General features: G+C 43.5%; 1 protein-coding gene across 1 annotated transcript; it reads left to right on the top strand.

Moving 5' to 3' along the window:
• The first annotated feature begins 122 nt into the window (after window positions 1–122).
• virma (vir like m6A methyltransferase associated) lies at window positions 123–15026 on the top strand. The gene is made up of 27 exons (XM_054621967.1): window positions 123–229; window positions 706–818; window positions 2087–2173; window positions 3312–3360; window positions 3442–3604; window positions 3757–3876; window positions 4695–4910; window positions 5465–6195; window positions 6572–6709; window positions 6799–7025; window positions 7110–7637; window positions 7732–7886; window positions 7985–8067; window positions 8727–8820; window positions 8907–9295; window positions 9400–9555; window positions 9656–9891; window positions 9974–10223; window positions 10319–10536; window positions 10667–10799; window positions 11086–11226; window positions 11310–11464; window positions 11762–11858; window positions 12329–12492; window positions 12611–12960; window positions 13834–13980; window positions 14089–15026. Exons 1-27 carry the CDS (start codon window positions 167–169, stop codon window positions 14298–14300), a joined length of 5415 nt encoding a protein of 1804 aa, XP_054477942.1. The 5' UTR covers window positions 123–166; the 3' UTR covers window positions 14301–15026.
• The last annotated feature ends 354 nt before the right edge of the window (window positions 15027–15380 follow it).

Raw genomic sequence — 15380 nt, 5'->3', positions numbered from 1 at the left:
AATATAACGTAGACATAACAGTTGTTTTTATTTTCCCTCTCGAGCAGGCTAACATTTCTCCTACGTTCATTTGTTTGTGTTTATTTCTTAGGCGCTCGCGCTCATACCCCGGAAGTGTTCGCTAACCCGGAAGTGTTCCCTCAGCCCGACGGCGAGCAAGAAAGCGATGGCGGGGGACACTACAACCGAGCTTCTTTTTATAGATACGTTTAAGCACCAGAATGCAGAGGTAATATATCTGACGCATTACCACTCTCTCATATATCAACCTAAGAGCTGCCTGCATGCAAAACTCGTATCTCGTATATTAAGGAGTTTTGAAGCTCGATGCTAAACTTCCAAGCTAACGACCACAACATGGCTAACGTTAGCAGTCGTGTCGTGGATAACATTACACGACACACAGGTTTAATTGCACTACACGTTTGACTTAATGTGAACACAGTTGTGCTAAATATGTTCGTTAAATGTTATTTTATTTGCATTAACATTGAACGCCCCGCCGCTGTTGTTTGTTGCACACTTACGCGTTTTGTTTGCTTTTTAGCTTAGTGGCTAATGCTAACTGTAAAGTCTCACCATGACCATCTTTACCTCAGCAAAACCGACAGTTTGTGTCTGTAGTATTTGTGTTAGTTTGTGTGGTTAGTGAAGACATTCATTATCTCAATGTTTGTATTGATTCATATGTTCAATGCACTTCAGTTAACCAACGTGGATGTGGTGCGGTTTCCTTGCGGGGTGCTGATCACAGAAGTGCGGGTCATTCCTCCAGGGATCAAAGCACACAGCAATCTACCTGACAACAGAGCATTTGGGTAAGAGCAATATTGCCATTTCAAACATAAAAACAGTAAGTTGCCACTTTATTAGGTCCAACCAGATCAATTAAATGCAGTTTAGTAAAGCAACCTTGCAATAAATCGGTCCTTTGACTGGGTTATAATGTTCATTATCCATGTTGGGTATTGTTTATAACATGACAGATTAACGATAAATACAGTTTATCTCTCAGTGTTATCAAAAGTGTTTCCACTAACGGACTGCTGACTAATGAACAGATATTATTTCTACAAATCAAGTATTTTAAAATCTGGGAAAAAGACAGCATTGGTGTCGTAGCTTCAGTATCAGCAGATACCCACGCTTGAGGTATCTGAGACAGAGAATCAGTTGGATGGAGCATCCCTTGTTGCAGGAAATCATTAACCTCGTTGCCAGTGATATATGGCCTCTGGAGAAGTTTGTTTGCCACAGACACCTGAGCTGTATGTGTGTGTGTACCTGTAGAAAAGTAGTGTGACACCTGAGCTCCATTGTTGTGTGGATCCTGATTCCCGCTGAGCCTGTTGGGTATGTGTGATGTAATTTAACTGAATAAATTGGCTCAGTGCCCAACAATGCTAAGACCATATCAGGTCATGATTCAACGTTGTGTAGAGGTGTACCATATGAACTTAATGCTCTGAGTCAAAATTTCTTGTGAAGCTGATTATGGATAATGCCTGTTTTGCTTAATTCGTCAAATTGAATAAAAATAAAAATGTATGTTGTCTCATATTACACACGTTTGTTGTGCTAGTTGTTGGGTACACCTGTACAATCTACTGCAGACAAATACAACTGGTCCGCCATAAAGGCTACTTTAAAGATACTTATATCTTTTAGCTTTCTGTTGACACGGTCGTAGAGGTGTTGGTTTATTTATATGTTTTAGCACTGAGGTCATAGTAAGTGCTGCTCATAATATTCCACCTCTTATGTAAGTACGGACAACAACAATTTAAACTAGTCTCAATATGATGCAGTCCAGTACAACAACAACCATAGGAGCACAATAATAAACACACGATTTAGTCTACACATTTACAACAGTGTCCACATAACTCAACCGTATGAATAAAATATAGAATTTATGGCAGAGCTGTACATGTCTACCTAATAAAGTGGCCACTGACTCTATATTGTCATAACGGTTGCTGCCCTCATGTTGATGTTTAACTTAATACTTAATAAAAGTTGTCTGCATAGAAGGGTACCGAGCTATGACTGCCACATTAATGTGTGTGTGTTTCTGTGTTTCCAGGGAGACGTCACCTCATGCCTTTCAGTTAGAGCTGTTCTTTAATAATGCCACCAAACCCAACAACTCCACGTTCCACAGACTGGGCAGGTCAGAAGGATTTTCCCTCTCCCCCTTCTCGTTTTGTTTCTGTATTACTTCAAACCTCTCCTCCGTCTCTGTATTCCCATGTCAAGTCCCAAAGGTGCTAAAGATGCAGATGTCTGCCTCACCTGCAGAACCAGTCATGGCATTATCTGAGCCCTGTTCTCAGACCAGAGTGGTGGGTGCATGTGTGTGCGCCTGCACCCACCCATATTCAAATCTCTTTGTTCCCATGCAGGCTAACTGGTCCCTCCAGAAACTCAACCTCATCCCACAAAGTAGCTGAAAGTGACACACAAAACTTTTATGCCATGGTGTAATAGATAGTAGAATGTTTAAGTTCAACATTTTTATTCTACCTTCATAATCACAGAGGCGTGCACAGTAGCACCAGAGCGTCAACTTGTATTGAGAGACGTCTATTGTGTAAGAGTTGTTGAAAAGTGTAAATACGACACACCCAAGTTATTATCTCTGCTGGGAAAGTTTGAAGTCGTTTTTTTTTTTTTAAACTGGTCTGGTTGCTATTTTAAGTATCTTCCAAATGTCAAAAACAAATTTGACTGAAATCTTTGATGAGAATCCTTTTTGTCGGCTGAGGTGATAATCAGGATATACATGATCTAGATAACCATGATAATGCAGTATTGCTTTTTTTTTTAAAGATGAATTTTTCATAGCATTTTGCCTTTTTGTGGTACGAAGTAAGACAGTATGGATGTGTTGGATGAACACACCACCATTATATTAAAATGTCTTAAATAAATAAAACAAATCAAATTAACTCTTAAGCTCTGACAAATTTAATTCCAAATAAAGGGAAACCCTGCTGTTTATTTTGGCATCATGTTGGCTAAATGTTTCGTGCCATTGTCCAGGCTTTTTGATTCCTGACCTTTTTTTAAATTATGCCATTTCTATTTTGGAACCCTATATGTCAATGAGTTATGACCAGTTCAACCAAAGACATAACTTTGTATTGCTAAATTTATCAGATTAATGCTAAACGTTATTGAAGTCTCAGGCTATTTTCTAACACTAAAATCTCCTAGATGATGAATAAACATTCCCAAGTTGAAGAATTGCCCTTGGTGTATATTTGCACTGGTGTTTTAATCTTCCCTGTCTTGCTTTCTCCCATCAGTCTGGAGTATGATGAGAACAAGTCCATCGTGTTCAGACCCAGTGGAAAGGTAAGCGGTCGTCCAGAAACGAGATGATTTGTATTTCTTTTTGTTGATTTGTGAATTACTAAATGGCTATTTTTCATGCAGGTGAACACAGACGGCCTGGTGCTGCGTGGCTGGTACACCAGTCTGACCATAGCAGTGTACGGGACAGCAGAGCGCTCACATGGACATGACCAATCCTCACCCCCTCCTCCGCCCCCCCCACCCCCACAACAGCCAAGCGGGGCCAAGCGGATCGTTAAACAAGGTGCTCATCATGAAGCAGAAACTACCCAGTGCCTCTCGCCTTCACAACCATTTCCTGAAACTGAATCATCCAATGAACAGGTTATCTCTTATTTTCCCTAATTTGCTTACTGTAATGTCAATCTTTTGTTTCTGGGTTTTTTTTTTTTTTAGAGTGGGAAAAAGATGACCAGTACAATGGTAGCCCACCCAGACCAGCACCCAGAGGGCCTCGTACTCCACCTGGGCCTCCGCCCCCGGATGATGATGATGAAGAGCCGGTCCAAGTGATTGGTGAGAACTGCACACATCTGTTACGTTATATCTGCCACTGCTGATTCGGATTTAACAGAGACAATGCTGTAGTTTAAGCATCTGTCAGGTTGATACTTCTCAAAATTAAATGTTTCATTAGTGATTATCCTTAATTAATTCCACATTGGTCACCCTGCAGTTACTTTGTCAGTGTCATTATAAACTTCAGTGTTTTCACCATCAGCTACAATTATCCTGTTACAGCAGAGAACCATTTTTAGAACCATATGACCAAGTACCTTTGTATTGTTTTGGATGTTTTATCCCATTTGCTTCAATCTGTGTTCTTGACATTAGAATTGGTTTATAATCAAGGTTATTTGTTTAATTAGCTGGTTGCCCAAAGTTTAAGTTCATTTGAGTACAATAAGAAACTGAACATAGTTCTTGTGTTACATTTTTCTCAGGTATGCCATTATTGCATGGCATTATGGTTGTTAGTGTATTTGAAAACGCTGACTAAGTGTTCTTGTTCAGGTAAAGGGTACATAATGTTAACTGTGTTGTTACATTTCCCAAGCAAGCCTCTGCATGCTGATTATCTCAATGAAAAACGTTTGCTGCCTGCCAGGTTAGAAAACATATTTCAAACAACTGTCATCCTTGGATAATGGCTGACATTCATGAAAATTAAAAGCGTTGTGTTAAAACATGCAAAAACACCGGTTTGACCCGTAAGCTGTTTTGCATAAGTAGGCCTCTACTCATCTAGATAACGTATAGTTTGCATGCTCATATGTGCCCTGGGGGTGTGGAAGGTGAACTGTGTCCTCCGGTCTCCCTTGTGACATTTACAGTGGGCGTGGTCAAAGCCGAGCCAAGCGAGGGCCGCGACGACTACCTGGAGGCTGTCTCACCTGAGAGGTCCCTGCCTGCTGATGAGACATACTCAGATGCTGAACAAGAGGAAGAAGGGGATGAGGAGGAGGAAGAGGAGCAAGAGGAGGAAGAAGATGCCCGGACCGAGGGGAGTGTTCCGGAAGAGGACGAAGAAGTGGAGGAGGAAGATGAGGGTGAGGACGAGGAAGAGGAGATGGAGGAAGGTAGGGGAGTTATTTCGTGAGAGTAGGATAGTCTGAAATCCCAAATGGATGCCCGGCCCTGAACCCCTTGGTACTGCAAACTCATCAGACTCCCTCGGGGGCCATGGGAGCAGGGTCCATTTGGGACTGAGTGCGATTTGAGAGTGTGTGTGTGCTCTGGCATGCTGCCTCCATCTACAACCGCTGGGTGCTGAGAACTCTGTTACTCTGAGCGGGCTTATGATCAACACTCATAAGCTGTCATGTGGATGTCTACCTCACACATCCTCACAGCCATGGCTGACGCTTGTGCTGTAGTGACATCCTGCATGTCAAACTAACCCGGCATGTTTGGAGTGATTCTGCGATGTGTGAGTAGGTTCGTCTGTGTGAATTTGTAAATGAGCAAGGAAATATGTAGTAGTTGCTGGCCTCGTCATTTTCATTCATTTTTACACACATATTTTATGAATGGTTGAAGAATCGTAAGTATTTTGTCCATAAAATATTACTTTTTGTCAAATTTCCCCTCTATTTCGTCTCAGGCGATGATGGCTATGAGCAGATTTCCAGCGATGAGGATGATCTGGATAATGGTAGCTTCAAGCTGCCCACCTTTGACATGGACTACACTCCTGAGGACCTGGCATCTGTCCCACCTGTCCAGTATGACCCGTATGAGAGAGAACTCAGACCCCTGCTGTACTTTACACCTCCATACAAAACCCGCTTTGATACCCAGTTTGAAAAGGCCAGTGTGGAGGAACCCAGGGACCCTGGTGGAACTGAAGCGCCCGCAGGTGGCGAGGAGGCTGAGGCCGTTGCCCAGCTGAAAGAGCTACTAGCTAGTATTGGAGATGACAGAGACGCCCGCTGGGTCACTGCTCTGGAACAGGCCCCTGCTCTTCTGGCTAAAGGGTTGGCTTATTTAATCAAACAAGGAGAGGGCGAGATGGAGGAACCCGTTGGAGTTTTAGTCAAATGGGCGCTCCAAGCTCTGAGTATGGAGATTGCTCTCACACAACCCATTGCCCTTAATCTCAGACAATTGAAAGCCGGTGCCAAGCTAGCATCACACCTCGCAGAGTGTCCACAGGGCCTCTCGGTGCTGCTGCGTGAAGGGGCCCTGGATGTGCTGCTGGAGTTGGTCCAAGCCGACCACGTCTCCTCCACACTGAAGCTGAATATCCTGAGAGCTCTTGGGGCTCTGACCAGTGCTCCTGCTGGCGCAGAGGCTTTCCTGCATACGGGCGAGTCAGAGAAGAGTGGCTATCAGGTAAACATCACAAAGTATACAAACTTGAAAATGTTCTCTTCATCAATGCTTTTTCATTATATACAGATTCTCTTCTACATTTCTTTAGCAGGGATGCTAGGTCTAGAGAATAAGAAATGATAAGAGTGCAATGAAGATTCTTGAAATTCCAATTTTGCTCAAACAGAAAAATCTAATAACAAATGTAACCAAGCCTACAATTTGATCCAAGCGTAAGCTTTTAAATACAACATATATTGAACCAATGTTTTATAGTCTGCCTCACAGATTCACTATGCCCTGTCCACCCTTCACATTTACAGAAAACGCTGACTAGTTGAGCAACCTGATGAATGTTTGCCTTATTAGTGTTTGACAAGCTGTATGTCTTCTATAGCGTTTAGTCCAGCTGTTCCTGCGTGAAGAAACAGTGAGGGTCATAACAGCTGGCAACACCATATTGCAGAAAAGCCACATGTATGAGATACTGGTCGACCTGCAACGTGCAGCAGCAGCATGGAGTGAACCCCAGCAGGTAGACACACGCTCATTCCACACACATGTTCCTAACTGCAAAGATTAAGTACATTATCTAGGATTATCATAACTGACTATCATTCTCAGGAGGAGATGGAGGATGCTGACATCCCCATGGAGGAGGAACCATCGCTGAGCTCCTCCCCTGTGAGCGAGGCAGAGCTTGATAGGCTGGCAGGGGTTTTGGAGGAGTTACACCACCTGCTAGAGACGGCCCCTAACTGCATGGTGCAGCCCCCTGGGAAAGCCTTCCCTACTACTGCTAGAATAACAGGACCACAGGAGAGGGACGATCCATACCCAACACTCTATAGGTACACTTTCAAACACATAGGACCTTCACAATAGAACGTAGAATGTAGTTCGGATTCATAATATTGCATGTTCTCCTTTCTCAGGTATATGCATGCATGCCATTTCCTGGAGAGCACGGCAGCGGTGTTGTCTACAGCTGCAGCGGCTGGTCACTTAGGGGTCACCCAAGCTGTTCGAGAGCTCCTACGCTTCCTGTCGCTCACCCAATCGGGTCTGCTGTTCCTCCTCGCCCAGCCCACTCCAACCAACCTGCTGCTGCGTCTCCTGGCATCCATGGCAGAAGCTGAGAGCGAGGAGACCACCTTTACAGGGGGAGAGGGAGGTGTGACGGGTCCAGGGTTTGGCGAAGAGGGCTTTGGCGTGTGGCTAATGCAGGCGCTGCATGCTCTGCAGGGTGTGTCAGAGCTCATGAGCCATGTGGCTGCAGGAGGAGACGGAGGAGTTGGGCTAGAGGAAGGTGACAATGCAGAGGTGCTGGGAATGCTCCATGCGCTCTACCTGATGACCTTCACACAGACTGGTCGCAGTGCCGTGGCCCACGTCCTCAGCCTGGACAACAACCTGTCGTGTCTGGTCACTCTGCTCCAGCATCACAGCAAGGACGGACAGGGGTACGGCTGTCTTCTTCTTGTGTCTCTTTCTGTATGACTTCAGCCACCTGTGCATTGATTAATGAGTACTTTTGTTTGTCTTCCTCTCTTTAAGTGAGGCCAAAGCTCGCAAAGCAGTGACATATAATTATGCCTGTATGCTGGTGCTACTGGTAGCGCAGAGCTCTAATGAACTGAGGATGATGGAACAATATGCTGCCCCTCTTCTCGCCATAGCCAAGGCTGATGACACCAATGCCAAGTTACAGGGTAATTATTACCAGAGTTGCATGAAACTATCATGACGTTATGTGACGCTTTTTGTGTTTTTTGATTATTAATGTGTCATTCTTCCTTTTGTTCTTCAGAGCTTAGCAAATGGCTTGAGCCTCTGGAAAAACTTCGCTTTGAGATTGGCAGCATTCCCACACTCATAGACTACGTCAAACAGGTACAGGTCTCCCTCAATATGCGGACTGCTGTTAAGACACATCTCACTAGATTTTCATTTTTAGTAACTGAATGAGCTTTCTTGTCCCCACATTACCGACAGAATGTCTTAATAGTTTATTCAGTCTTATTCAGTGAGCGTTGAATCTCTTTAGTTGGCCGTGTTTGGGCCCCAGCCAAAGATTTGTCTATAACATTTGATTCAGGGAGTCCATTCATTGTTTTAGTGAAGGAATCATGGTCACTGTTCCTACCCATACCCACAGGGACTATCGGAGTACAGGTTCATTAGTTTTATTTAATCGAGATTTATAGAGCTTATTCAATATTATTATTATCAGAGGGAAACAGCACAATGTTGTCACCACTTATAACCAGGCTGGCTCATTCTTAAGTCTATGTAAGAATGCAAACTTTATAAACAACAAAACTGTTCCCAAAACAAGAAGTATGTCTTTAAGTCACACACTCAACTACATGTTCTTAGTCTCATTTTGTACCCTAAAGCCACAAGAAATACAGTATATCTCTTTGGAATGCGGAGCTTCACCGACAAGTCTGAACTGCTCAAACGTATACCTGCTGTGTAGCATATTTAACTCTTTTTGCATATAACAGAGCTATTTGTCATTTTAAACATGTGTCTTCTCTTGACTTCAGAATGTGGAAAATGTGTTGACTGCTGAGGGAACTGGACTAGTCACCGCTCTCAGGGTCCTTTGTCACATCGCCTGCCCCCCACCTGCTGTAGAGGGTAAAGACACCAAACATGATTCCTGTAATAGTTCAGCTGATAAAGGGACAGCTGTTTTTTTTACAATGTTTTACTCCTGTCTCCAGGTCAGCAGAGAGATCTTAAGTGGAGTCTCGCAGGGGTCCAGCTGTTCTCCGGCGAGGGTATGGATATGTGTGTGCGTGTCTTACAAAAGCTGTGCAGCCTGTTGCTGCAGCCGTGGCGGGTGCACGGACACATGGGCCCCACGCCGCAGCGCTGCATGATCCTCAGTATATGCATCAGCACACTGCGATTGCTGCGCACCATGCTGATGGAGCTGCTACGCGGGGGAGCTTTCCAATTCAGGGACACTCGCGTGGCCAGTGTGTTGGTGTCGCTCCACATGATAGTCTGCTCCATCCCTGCATCTGGACGCCTGGACGGAGAGGAGACAAAAATGCAGGCGCTCATCGTTGACGTGCTGCTCACCTTCACGCAGGGAGTTAATGAAGAGGTGTGTGGATGAGATAATGATGAGTATAGGAATGTTCTGTTTAGCCAAGAAATATTGTGCAAAAAGACTCATTATTCTCAGTTAATTTGTGGGTTTTGTTGTAGGTGACTCATACGGAAGAGACTCTGGCCAGTAACACGTGGTCTCTGATGCTTAAAGAGGTTTTGGGCTCACTGATGAAAGCTCCTGAAGGTCTGTTCTCTGGTTTGACGTTGCTGTCTGAGCTCCTGCCTCTTCCTCTGCCAATGCAGAGCACTCAGGTAACTGAATTTATCCTAACGGTCACCCATCTGTCCTACACTTACTTTCACCTTCTGATGATTGAATGTGATAAACATTAATGAACCTTTTGCTCCGTAGGTGATATCAATCCAAGATGTGGCTGTAGCCTTAAACACAAGGAAGCTGTGGAGCATGCACATACGGGCGCAGTGGAAAGTGCTTTCTGAGGCGCTGAGGTGTGCGTGTGCCACCAGCTGCCCTCCTCTCCTGGCCATGCTGAGGAGAATGTGTGTTCAACTGGCGGACCTGTCTTCTCCCACCGCAATACTCATCATGAAGACGGTGCTGGAGCTGCTGCAGGAGGAACTGCAGCCGTGAGTGAAAAAAACCACACACCGTTGTTTGTGTTTAAAGCTCTGAATTGTATTCTAAGTGTATGCAATGTGCTAACTGCAGGGCGGAGGGGAAAGCAGTGTGCTGGGGCCAGGTCCTGCGTCTGCTTTCTTTGATGGATACTCTGGTGTCACAGAAAGCTTGTAAGAGCGCAACACTGCACCTTCTGTCCGGGTCTGTGTCTGGAGATGAACAACTGGCCGATCTGTTCCCCGTGCTGCTGGCTCTGTTGGTTCCTCCAGCTGACCACTCCTTACAGCAGCAGCAATGCAGCGAACTAGTGGGGACAATATTACAGTCACTGTGTGACCAGGTGAGCAGTATATATGAAGGCAAACCGCATATGTAAACAAGTCCTTATAGAAAAAAGGACTACACCTAAACAATATGAATCTCCATCTTCACCAGGACATTTCTCTGGTGGTTTCTCCGCCTGGTGAGAGCTGTGTGTCGGAGGCTGAGCAGCTGGCCAATTCACTTCCAGGGCGTGAGATGATGCCATTGGTATGCAACGCCTCGTTGGAGGTTTTGGGGAATTCAGAGAGCAGTGTCCCACTCCTTCTCACCTGTATCAGGACTTTGACATTCCTCACCGAGCACGACTATGGACTCTATCACCTCAAAGTGTAAATTACAATTTCTTGTTTCTTGGCATTACTAGGGTCTTTATTTATAACCCCTGATCTTTCTACCAGACGTTGGGTCCCCTTCTTAATCAATCAAGACTTTAACTTAGTCACTTAATCTTTGTTTCAGAGCTCTGAAGAAGTATGGTACTGGTCTAGGCTCCCTGTTGAAGAGATTGGTGTTCGCCTTCAACAAGGATGCAGCCGATTTGCTGTCAGCTCTTCTTGACTTCCTGAGACAGATCCTCAACACAGAAACAATGGTCAGTACCTGGTTTTATAAGTATGTTTTTACCTAGAGTGTACATGCTGTCAAACTGGAGAAATTATACAATGTTTGCTGGAAGCAGTTAGAACTTTGATGTTTGCAACAGCTGATATTTCCAAGTTTTCATGCTTACAGTAATCTTAAAAAGTGCTTTAAGTCTAAACTCGTAGGCAGAGTAGGAGGTTTGTGTAAACAACTAATTGTGCAAGACTTTTTGCAGAGTTGAACATAATATGTGATGGTTGGATTTTATCGTTGAATCTCTCTGTGTTGTTATCCAGTGTGTAGATGAGGTCCAGGGGTCCGGCGAGGAGTCTGTCTTTGCTCCTCCACGGTTGCTAACGGGCTCTGAGATGAAAGCTCTACTGCAGTGGGAGGGGTCCGAATCCCATCCACTCCCTACTTTAGAGAAACAGATTACGGTACAGTTTAAACACTTGTGAATAGTTTTTGAAAAGTGAGCGGTGAGGCTGCCTTTGCTAACTCTGTAACTCTGTGTCTATAGAAACTATGTAAGGAAGATGATTCATTGGAGACGATGTTGGAGACTGTGATTGTCCTGAGGCAGACACTGGAGACGGCTCCAGACGCACCTCCTGCAGCTGACACTGAGCCCACTCTGCCAGCACCCGAGACGCTCGCGGCCCAGTTTAATCACAGGTACAGCCCCCGGATGAAACTAAATAACATGAATGAAGATAGTTTTTTCTTCATCTGTGTAAATTCAGTCATTAATCACTTACAATCTAGGCCAGGGAAATGTACTGCCAGAATGATTATCCAATATTCATAACAAAACATTGTCAACACAAGTTATTTGCACTGCACCTCTATCTGAGACTAGAACTAAACCTATTACAGATGATGTCATAAAATGTGCTTTGCGCATCACTTTTGTTGAAAGTGAGAGGAAACAACTTGATGTGATCATATATACATCATTCCTCTTATCTGTAGGACGGTGTTCATTCTATCAGAAGCTCTGGATGAGCAGCTGAAGACTCTGTGGTTCTCTCCCTTCCAAACGGATGACATCGAAGTAGATCTTGATATGGTAAGGATTTATGTGTACATGTACTTTAAAACAAAAGTTAGACTTCAGATTAGTTTTTGTTGAATAATCTTATTTTCTCTTCAAATACAGTATTTGGTCAAAGTATCAGCAGCAAGAATCTTATCAAATCTTACAAAAATCCAAATAATTACTGCATTACTACAAAAACTGTACTAGTGTGAAAAACTGGTTTAAACCAGAGGTATTTCCAAACGTTTGGCACTGATTCACTATGGATTAGTTTATGTTAAGTATCTTTCTTTCTCTCAACTTCAATGCTATGAAATGAAAGCTTGATGCTTCCTTAATGGGACTTGAAATGTATTTTGACTATTAATTACACACCCATAAAGACAGAAACATGGTAATTGGACCTTATGACATATGATCACGTAGAGTTATGAAGCCCTGTGTCTGTCTGCATGAGAATGGACACTATATATGTGATTGCCACTTTGTCTGTGCGGCAGATGAAGGTGGATCTGGTGGGTCTGGCTCAGGAGTGTTGTCCAGAACTGGACCTGAAGGCAGAGCTGGAGCGTTCATTCATGTCTGAGCCCTCCTCTCCTGGTGACTCTAAGGCCCCAAAAGGCTTCAGACTTGGCAAACACAAACATGAGACGTTCATTACAAGGTAAAGTTCCAGTTTTTACTTTTTCACATTTGTTCTGTATTCATTGCAGAGAAGATACATCTTTATTCTTGTTTTTTTAATCAACCGACTGTTTCCCATCTCATGCTTGTCTCTGCAGTGGTAAATCCGACTACATTGAGCCGGCTAAGAGAGCCCACATTATGGCGGCTCCTCGAGGCCGTGGAGGTCGAGGAGGATTTGGACAGAATCTCTGCCGACCCCATGATATCTTCCGCCAGCGCAAACAGAACACCTCCCGTCCTCCCAGTATGCATGTTGATGACTTTGTAGCGGCGGAGTTTAAAGACATTACGACTCCTCTTGGACTTTTGCCTCCTAAACGGCCCCCGAAGAGCTCCCCAAAACCCCCCACCAGAGGACTGTTCACTGGTAACAGAGGCAGAGGCACCTTCCACAGCCAGACACGCTTTTTCACTCCCCCACAACCTAAAGGTGTTCTGCTGTCGGGTACGTACACACAGACACCCCACACTATTGAATTAAATGTTTCTTGTGTTCACTTGATAAGACCTGTGTTCATGATCAGGTTAGTGAAAGTACTCAGAGCTTCAGCTAATTTCAATACATTATATGTAAAAAAAAAAAAAAAAACTAAAAAAAACCACATTTTCTCTGATGCTGATAATTATTATTACACAATAGCATATCAAAGAAATTTGAAAGATTTTTTTTAAATCATGGTAGTTTTGGTGCTAGAGATGCCATTCATCTTTTTGTGTTACTACTAAATGTTACAATTCATTGCCTGGATAATAATTTCACAGAACGTATGCTGCTAACATTAGTATACAGTGTATTTTTTTACATTAAAGTTTTTAATGACCTTAAAAAGCTGATGAAAAAATCTCAACTCAAGGTTCTCTTACTAACTTTTTCCAGACCTTTAGATCAAACTCATAGTCTTCATCAGTAGATGTTGTTTGTTTAGTTGCCATCACGTCGTACCACCTGTTTAATTAGGTATATTTGATATAATACAAATAGAGCATAAAGCGTATATGACATTATCTGGAATAACCTGAAAAACCTGTTGAAGGTCCAAAGCTGGAGACGGACAACGTCAACATATCACTTCCCAACACAACAATCCAACAGCACTTGTCATCACGTGACCAAAGATCCAGTCTTAGGTCATATAATGACAACTGGGCATACCCAGCATGAGATGTGATGAAACCTCTGAAAAAAGCTAGTTAGTGAACCTTGAGTTAAGATTCTTTACTTTTGGTATGCAGTAAACGGTGTGTAGTAGTATTTGGCTGTAGTTCAGCCACTTATTGGCCAGTAGAGGTAGCTAAATCCAGTATTTTGGTGCTATAGGTAACTACACCCGCAGAGACGGAGGCCGTGGTTCATCGTGGAGCGGCCAAGTTCCAGCTGTCACTCACAGAGGGACCTACAGTGAACCACGCGGAGGCCAGAGCAACTTCACACGAGGACCGCTGCCATCCAGACAACCCCCAGCAAGTATGATGTGCATACCAACACACACGTTTTGTCGATTTTGCGCTATGAATTTCAAAACACTGAACTTAAAATGCGTGTTTTTTGTCTCTTTTTCCCTCCGTTTGTCAGGTGCATATCGGCTGGCTCCACGGGACAGAGCCCCGAGGGGAAGAGGAGGCGCTGGCCTGTCCTGGCTTAGCGGGGGAGGAGGCGGTGGCAGCGCTGGAGGAGGAGGCGGAGGAGGCGGAGGAGGGGGGAGAGGATCTCAGGGGAGCAAATTCAGTGGTGGGGGAGGGAGTGGAGGTGGGAGGGGCAGACATGTTCGCTCCTTCACCAGGTAAATTCACCTGGGCATTGACTGAAGCCTCTCAAGGCAACATATGGACCAATGAGGATATTATATATATATACTGTCTCCATGGAAACATGGTGGATGATGTCGCAATGACGTAAAGACTCTGTGTTGATGTTTTATGTTTTGTTATCATGAGTTGTATTCGGAGAATAAAGGTCATAGTAACTAAACCTACACTTTTGATTTTAAGCAAACACCAGATGAATATTGAACTCATTACTACCTCCATCAAGCTTTCCTCAGGGCACTTATTAACCCTTAGCATAGAAATTGACACTTTTTTGAGGTTCATGAAAATAGTTCAGTGTGAAAAGACTACAGTACAGCCTAAAGTGGCCATTCAAAAAAATATTTAGGAATAGTTCCTTGTGTTTAATGACTGAAAGTTCTAACAAGGAAATTGTATGTGAGACAGAAAGGGGCCTAATGTACAACATGAGTTGACCCCGAAATACACGCCGTTGCCAACTGCAACACTTCCAGGTAACCATACTAATGTCAGAGATTATATTGTTAATGCTGCATGCAGTCCCCTAGTCATGCTGGAGACTGTTACAGCCAAAATTAATTTGATTTTCCCCACAAATGTCACTAGACATTACATCATAAAAGCTCTGCCAGCTGTCCTCCAAGATTTTGATTTGTATGCCTATGTTTTTCATACGTTAGACTGACAACATTTATCAAAGATTTCACATTGTTAGTCAAGAATTATTACCAACATTTTAGATTAAGTTCTTGGTTAACCAAGTTTTTTCAGGACACTGAAGAACCGTTTAACAAACCTTTTCTAAGTAGAAAATACTGAATCAGATAGATCTCTAATGAGGAAACCAGGAGTCATTTGATCAAGAAAATAATTTGAAGTAACTTCTTTTTAATTAAAACCTGAGGGATACAAAATCCAAGAGACTTTACACAATGATCTGTTTGCAGATCAGATCTGTGGTGAGTACAAAATAAATGTTCTATTCACTTTTACATAAGCCTACAGTCAAAAGATTCCTTTAGTTTGTGAAATAGCACAAAAATACATTTCAAACAAAACCAATGGTTCATTCCACAG

The sequence above is a fragment of the Anoplopoma fimbria genome, chromosome 20, assembly GCF_027596085.1.
Source record: "Anoplopoma fimbria isolate UVic2021 breed Golden Eagle Sablefish chromosome 20, Afim_UVic_2022, whole genome shotgun sequence".
Lineage (NCBI taxonomy): Eukaryota > Metazoa > Chordata > Actinopteri > Perciformes > Anoplopomatidae > Anoplopoma > Anoplopoma fimbria.
The sequence above is the reverse complement of the archived record's forward strand: the minus strand, read 5'-3'. Positions and strand labels throughout refer to the sequence as shown.

Excerpts from the sequence above, each read along its gene's own strand:
- virma (XM_054621967.1), top strand. The coding sequence starts at position 167 with ATGGCGGGGGACACTACAACCGAGCTTCTTTTTATAGATACGTTTAAG. Across the intron at positions 3,605-3,756 it reads CAAGCGGATCGTTAAACAAG|AGTGGGAAAAAGATGACCAG; the intron begins GTGCTCATCATG and ends TTTTTTTTTTAG. Across the intron at positions 12,493-12,610 it reads CATGAGACGTTCATTACAAG|TGGTAAATCCGACTACATTG; the intron begins GTAAAGTTCCAG and ends TTGTCTCTGCAG.